This window comes from Condylostylus longicornis, unplaced genomic scaffold, assembly GCF_029603195.1.
Source record: "Condylostylus longicornis isolate FDR11 unplaced genomic scaffold, ASM2960319v2 ptg000066l, whole genome shotgun sequence".
In the NCBI taxonomy this organism is placed as follows: Eukaryota; Metazoa; Arthropoda; class Insecta; order Diptera; family Dolichopodidae; genus Condylostylus; species Condylostylus longicornis.
In genome coordinates this window covers 427,019-432,672 of record NW_026578034.1, presented here as the reverse complement: position 1 = coordinate 432,672, position 5,654 = coordinate 427,019, and the positions used below count along the sequence as shown (strand labels likewise).

General features: G+C 30.9%; 1 protein-coding gene across 1 annotated transcript; it reads right to left on the bottom strand.

Annotated features, from left to right (window-relative positions):
- Nucleotides 1-265: 265 nt before the first annotated feature.
- On the bottom strand, nt 266-4,734 carry LOC129612329 (uncharacterized). The gene is made up of 7 exons (XM_055525877.1): nt 4,659-4,734; nt 4,226-4,535; nt 3,772-4,027; nt 3,554-3,686; nt 2,214-3,331; nt 1,152-2,163; nt 266-375 (listed from the first exon to the last, which is right to left on the bottom strand). The coding sequence occupies exons 1-7, from the start codon at nt 4,732-4,734 to the stop codon at nt 266-268; spliced, it is 3,015 nt and encodes a 1,004-aa protein (XP_055381852.1).
- Between the last annotated feature and the right edge of the window lie 920 nt (nt 4,735-5,654).

Below are 5,654 nucleotides of genomic sequence, written 5' to 3'. Positions count from 1 at the left end.
TACACGGAAGCCATTTTACTATTTGCCCTTGGGCGTACGACGATACTACATCTGGACCTGATACTTGTGAATGCCATACAATAGAAAAATACAAAATTGAAGTTGCAAAATTGATTAATTGGTACGAAAAATATGTCAAGAGCTCAAATAGTGTCAGAAATTCATAGACCGGCTCGAAAAAATTACAGGAGGAGAAGATTTCTACAAAAAGGTTTAAATGATACATGGCAAATTGACTTAGTTGAAATGATTCCTTATGCAAAGTTTAATAAGGGAAAAAATAAATGTAAACTGTTATAGATACCTTTTCTAAGCACGCATTTGCTGAACCTGTAAAAAATAAAACTGCTGATAATGTTTTACAAGCTTTTAAAACTATTATAAAACGAAGTAAAACTGTACCAAAAAATATTCATTCAGATCAAGGGAAAGAATTTTTTAATATCAAATTCAAAAATTATATGCGGGAGAAAGGAATTAATCATTACCATACGTTTTCGGATCTTAAGGCGTCTATTGTGGAACGCTTTAATCGTACTTTAAAAAATTTGATGTGGAGAAAGTTTAGCTTACAGGGTAGTTACAAATGGATTACTATATTACCGTCTTTATTAAAAATATATAACTCAACCCCCCATAGAAAAACCAAGCTACCACCTGGAAAAATTTCTGAAGAAAATGAAGAATTTATTTTAAAAAAATTTTATGCAGAGCCTAAAATTTTTCAAAAACATAAATATAAAGTAGGAGACTATGTTAGGATAAGTAAATATAAAGGAATATTTGAAAAAGGTTATAATGCAAATTGGTCTACTGAAATTTTTAAAGTTATTAAAGTACATAATACATATCCAGTTACTTATGAGTTGCGTGATTATCAGAGTAATGATATATCTGGTAAATTTTATGAACCTGAATTAACACCTGTTAAAAATTCTGACGCCTATTTAGTAGAAAAAATCCTAAAAAAACAGGGCAATAAAATTTTTGTAAAGTGGTTGGGATTTGACAGTAAACATAACAGCTGGATTAATAAAAAAGACTTAATTTGAAATTACTTGAACATTTTATTATAATAAATTTAGTTTTATAAAATTACATGACTATTTATTGAGTAATTTTTCTTCTTTTATAACCAAATGGCAACGAACTGTAATCAGGCAAAAATCTTCGCTTTTCGGATTTTGGTTGATATGTTTTGGTTTCAGACACCGTAATGAGTTCATGTTCTTTTGTTCTTCGAATATTGTCAGAAAGTATGGAAATATTTTCAAAATTGTTTAAATTTAAAACAGCTTCCTTCATCGTTTCAAAATTGATTTTGTGTGAAGCGTCGTAGTTTAAGCGAATTCCTTTCACCTTACAAACCACTTTTTCAGAATTATCTTTTGTAGAAAAAACCTTATAGGCGTAATTTTTTGGACCGCTTACAAATTCTGTAACATAACTACCTTGGCCATAGCTTTCTAATTCATTAGTCATATCCCCTATAAACTCTCCAGTATGGGGTTCATATTCACCTTCACGACTTATGTAAAATATTGAGTCTGTATCGTAATATAAAACTCGGTTATCTAGTTTTTCCAAGTATGTGTACAATTTTAGACGGGCTTGTGCGGTTGTGAATGCAGCAATAGAGACATTCACAGTTGACAAAGATTCTGTTACCTCTTCTTTGTATTGCCAGTTAATAACAATATTTCTTTCATTTATAGGTAAAATGTGGCATACTTCTATTGCTGCATTAGTTAACATCCCATACAACTCAAATGGCTCATTTATAATGTTTGTTTTTTGTAAGTTTTCTCTTTGTCCGAATTTACCCCAACATGAATTTAACATCAATTTGGCAAATGATCGTAACCCAGGATTGTTCAAAACTTTTTCATATTCGAGCTGTATGTCTTCGTTTTGCAAAAAATCTTCAATATATTTTTCTTTTTGATCTTTAGTACAACATTTGCTGGGCCACCCTGAAGCTTCTTGTTTTATTTTTAAAAATTTATCCATCATTTTACTAAATAATCCTTCAGCGTTTTTAAGTTTATTATATTGTGATACGTCGTATTCCCATATTTCATACGTCTCCAATATCCTATAATTTTTTTCTAGAGCCTTAATAACTTCATCGATAACCCAAGTTCCCGTTAAGACTCTTTCATCCTTTGAATGTGTGCAAAATTTATTTTGATTTCTTTGTTCGCTGCATAAACGGCATAACGTAAACATTTATTATTTTGCTTCAGCGGTAAAACCGGATGATACAAACGTTCAGGTGGCAATATTTTACACTTTATGAGACCATTTATGTTTTGTAAATTTAATGAATAACATTTAGTATTTCCAATATGGAGTTTGGGATGTCCAATAGGGAATTTTCCGTATTTACATACATATGGATATAAGGAACACACATCAATATAATTTATTTTTTCTGCATGTTTGCACTTATAGTAACTAAATGTATTTCCTGTGCGACCACCATAAAATGAATCTCGGGGATATAACGGGGTACAGTTTACTAATGGGTGATTTTTTAAATGCTCTTTCTGTTTTGTACTTAAAAAACTTTCAAAGACCCACATTTCCACAACTTCGTAACCTAAATTTCTTAATCGGCTACTTTTTTCAATTGTTCTTGCATAGCGGTGATTTAGAGTATCATTTAAATCATCGTACAAAGGTTTGTCACGTTTATGTGGTAGACAAGAGGGGTGCCCATGAAAATAGCATCCGTAAAACTCAAAAACTTGATTAGTTTCTTGGCAATAACCGTTTACTTTAACACCGGCCACTATAGCTTCCCGTTCTTTAGCTGCATGTTGAATATTGATTTTACGGTTTTCCTCTTCAAAAACCAGCCACTGTATAGCCTGCTTTGACTGATTATCTGCATATCTATATCCATTTTTAGGAATCAGCCCGATAGTATTGGACTTAAGAAAATTTCTCCGGAACACTAAATTGCAGGCTGATGCTATAGTTGTGGCTTCTAAAAACGGTTCCACATTACATTCAGTTATGAACAATTTTCGAAACTTAAGGCAGGCTTCTCTTAATATTACAACATCATAAATACAGTATTCAATAATATCACGTTGCATATTAAAAACATCATTTTTATGATTTTCATGCCATTGCAGAAATATGTCACGTTCTTTTGGTTTCATGCTGTTTGCCCCGTAATATTCTATTGCTGGTAAAAGGCCAACATAATTCGCATTTTTTATGGTGTTAAATTTGTATGGAAAGTATCCTTTTTTAAAATTTGATGGTAAATCAAAAGCTTTCGGTAGTTCGGAGAGAGCCATTGGAAAATAATTTAGCGAGTCTAGAAATTTTATGTTGTCAATTAACATCATTATAATTTTGGTTCCTCTCATGATTAATTTAGGTTTTAATACAGTTTCCTGTAATATATAATTTAAGATGAACTGATGATCAAACGCTTGTCCATTGTGAGCTATAACAATAACTTTTTTAAAAAGCTTTCTCAATGCTAACAAATGTAAAACAAAGTTGGCAATAACGTCTTTTTCTTTAATTATTTTACTTCTAAATTTGCATTTTTGGCAAAACAACAATTTAGATTCATCCATGCAAGTATCACATCTTTGAGATAACACACATAGATTTGGTTCGTGAAGCCTTTCATTTTCACTAATTTTTTTTTTCTTGTCGTGTTTCTAAATCATAAAACACGTAAATAAAGTTGCTTAATGATGGTTCTTTGTCGTCTTTTTGAATAAAACATAGATGTCCTTGACTAACATGAATATTACAGGTTTTGCAAAATGATTCCCCGCAAATATGTTGTCGATTAGATTTATATGTCTTAAGACAACTTAAACATTTTTTCACTTCATCACAAATACTTTTACTTTTTGAACCCGATGCTTTATGGTTTTCTAAGCATTCTAAGCAAATAGGGCTTCGAAACAGTCTGTTGCAATCTTTACATAAAATATTGTTTCCATTTGATCGGCATTGTGGTAATTGTTGACAACATGGGCATATACGAGAACATCTGTGGTCATTCTTTCCATGATACGGAATATTACACTACTCACAATAATATGAAGAGCAAAAAGCCGCAGTAAGAGAGGTAATTGCATTAAAATGGTCATCATAATGATCCTTTTACCATGATTACTCCCTTCAAATATCACATCTCTATCACCACCTCCAGATTCATAAACAACAATTTTGTAATTATTTAAATAACTTTGAAATTGTTACTCCACAGCCGAGTACGTGAATTATGACGTTAGCTTGTTTTACCAATTCTTGGGCTTTTGTTAGTTGTTGCTTATTTACATCTCGTCGAATTTTTTGATAGTTTACATCATTTTCTATTTTGGCAATAGCGGTAATTAGAGCACGGGGCAAACATAAGTTATCTTTATTGTTAATACTAATTATTTCAGTTCGTTGCTTACATTCCTCAGCAAAATTGTTATATTTCCTGGGCCTTCCTCTTTCAACAGGTAGACTGACATGTGTTACTATCACACAAAAATTGTCCGTATTTAAACCTGTAACAAAAAAATTATGTAATAAAAAAGATAATACAAAATCAAAATGTAGTAACAACTTACCCTCGGAATTACTTTGAAAAATTTTTGAAATTATATCCCATACGTCTTCAAATTTTAAACTTTCAGCTGGCCTACAAGCAAGCCACGCAGGACCGCGGTGTTGAAAACTTTCTCCACAAAAGGTCAACTCGACCATGTCACTTTTTGTCAGGTTTTGTAATACATATTTAATGATTTTTTCCACGACTTCCCTTACCCAAGTAATCGGGTCTTCATTGGTGGGTATTGGATTTATTTTAAATATTATTTTTCTCCCACGTACCTTAAAACGCTTGATAATTGTTATATAATCACTTTCAATTTTATAGCGATTCGAATTTAAAAATTTTTGTAAAATAACTTTTTTCGACATTATCTATGTTGTTTTTAAAATGACTTTTCCTAGTAAAATGATAGAAATAGAAGTTTTTACTCTTATTATAATGTTTCTTTCATTTCAACGATCAATGTTTTTATTATAAATAATCTTCAACATTGTAACAATTATAAAATACTACCTGTCACAGGCTGTAATCGTATAATTTTGCATACACAAAATAATTCATTAAACATAGAGAAAATTAAATTCATTAAAAATTGAGAATGAAAAAGGATCTATAAAAATGATAGATCTATTAATTTAACTTGTTTCTTTTGCAGGCTTTTTTCATAGTAGGTTTATAAATAGATTACTTTGTACTATCTTGAAAGAAAACAAGTATTCTATATCTACCTTTTTGTAAGAATTTTTAATTAATTTACAATTTTACAAAAATATGTAATAATTATATCCTATTAAATGTTGTATAAATACTGAGAGAATTTGCTACCAACATTATCAGTTTTCAAAATGGAACCAACCGAGGTTGATCTTATTTTGCAGGAGTTCATTACTCCACACAACGCTGTGGTAACGGACTGTCAGACAGTTGTTCCACCAAAACGCAAAAGAATGAAGCTGCACCATGAGGTGCATATGACACAACAACCACAACAGCAACAACAACAACAACAATCTACGCCTTAAATGGCGTAGAAAAAAAAAATATCCCAAAAGAGGAAAATTTATTGGGTGTT

Bases quoted from the DNA above. Each gene is read 5' to 3' on its own strand.
- LOC129612329 (XM_055525877.1), bottom strand. From the start codon at position 4,734: ATGGTCGAGTTGACCTTTTGTGGAGAAAGTTTTCAACACCGCGGTCCT. The intron at 4,028-4,225 runs GTTATTTAAATA...GAATGACCACAG, and splicing joins TGTGGAGTAACAATTTCAAA to ATGTTCTCGTATATGCCCAT. The intron at 2,164-2,213 runs GTTTATGCAGCG...ACACATTCAAAG, and splicing joins ATAAATGTTTACGTTATGCC to GATGAAAGAGTCTTAACGGG.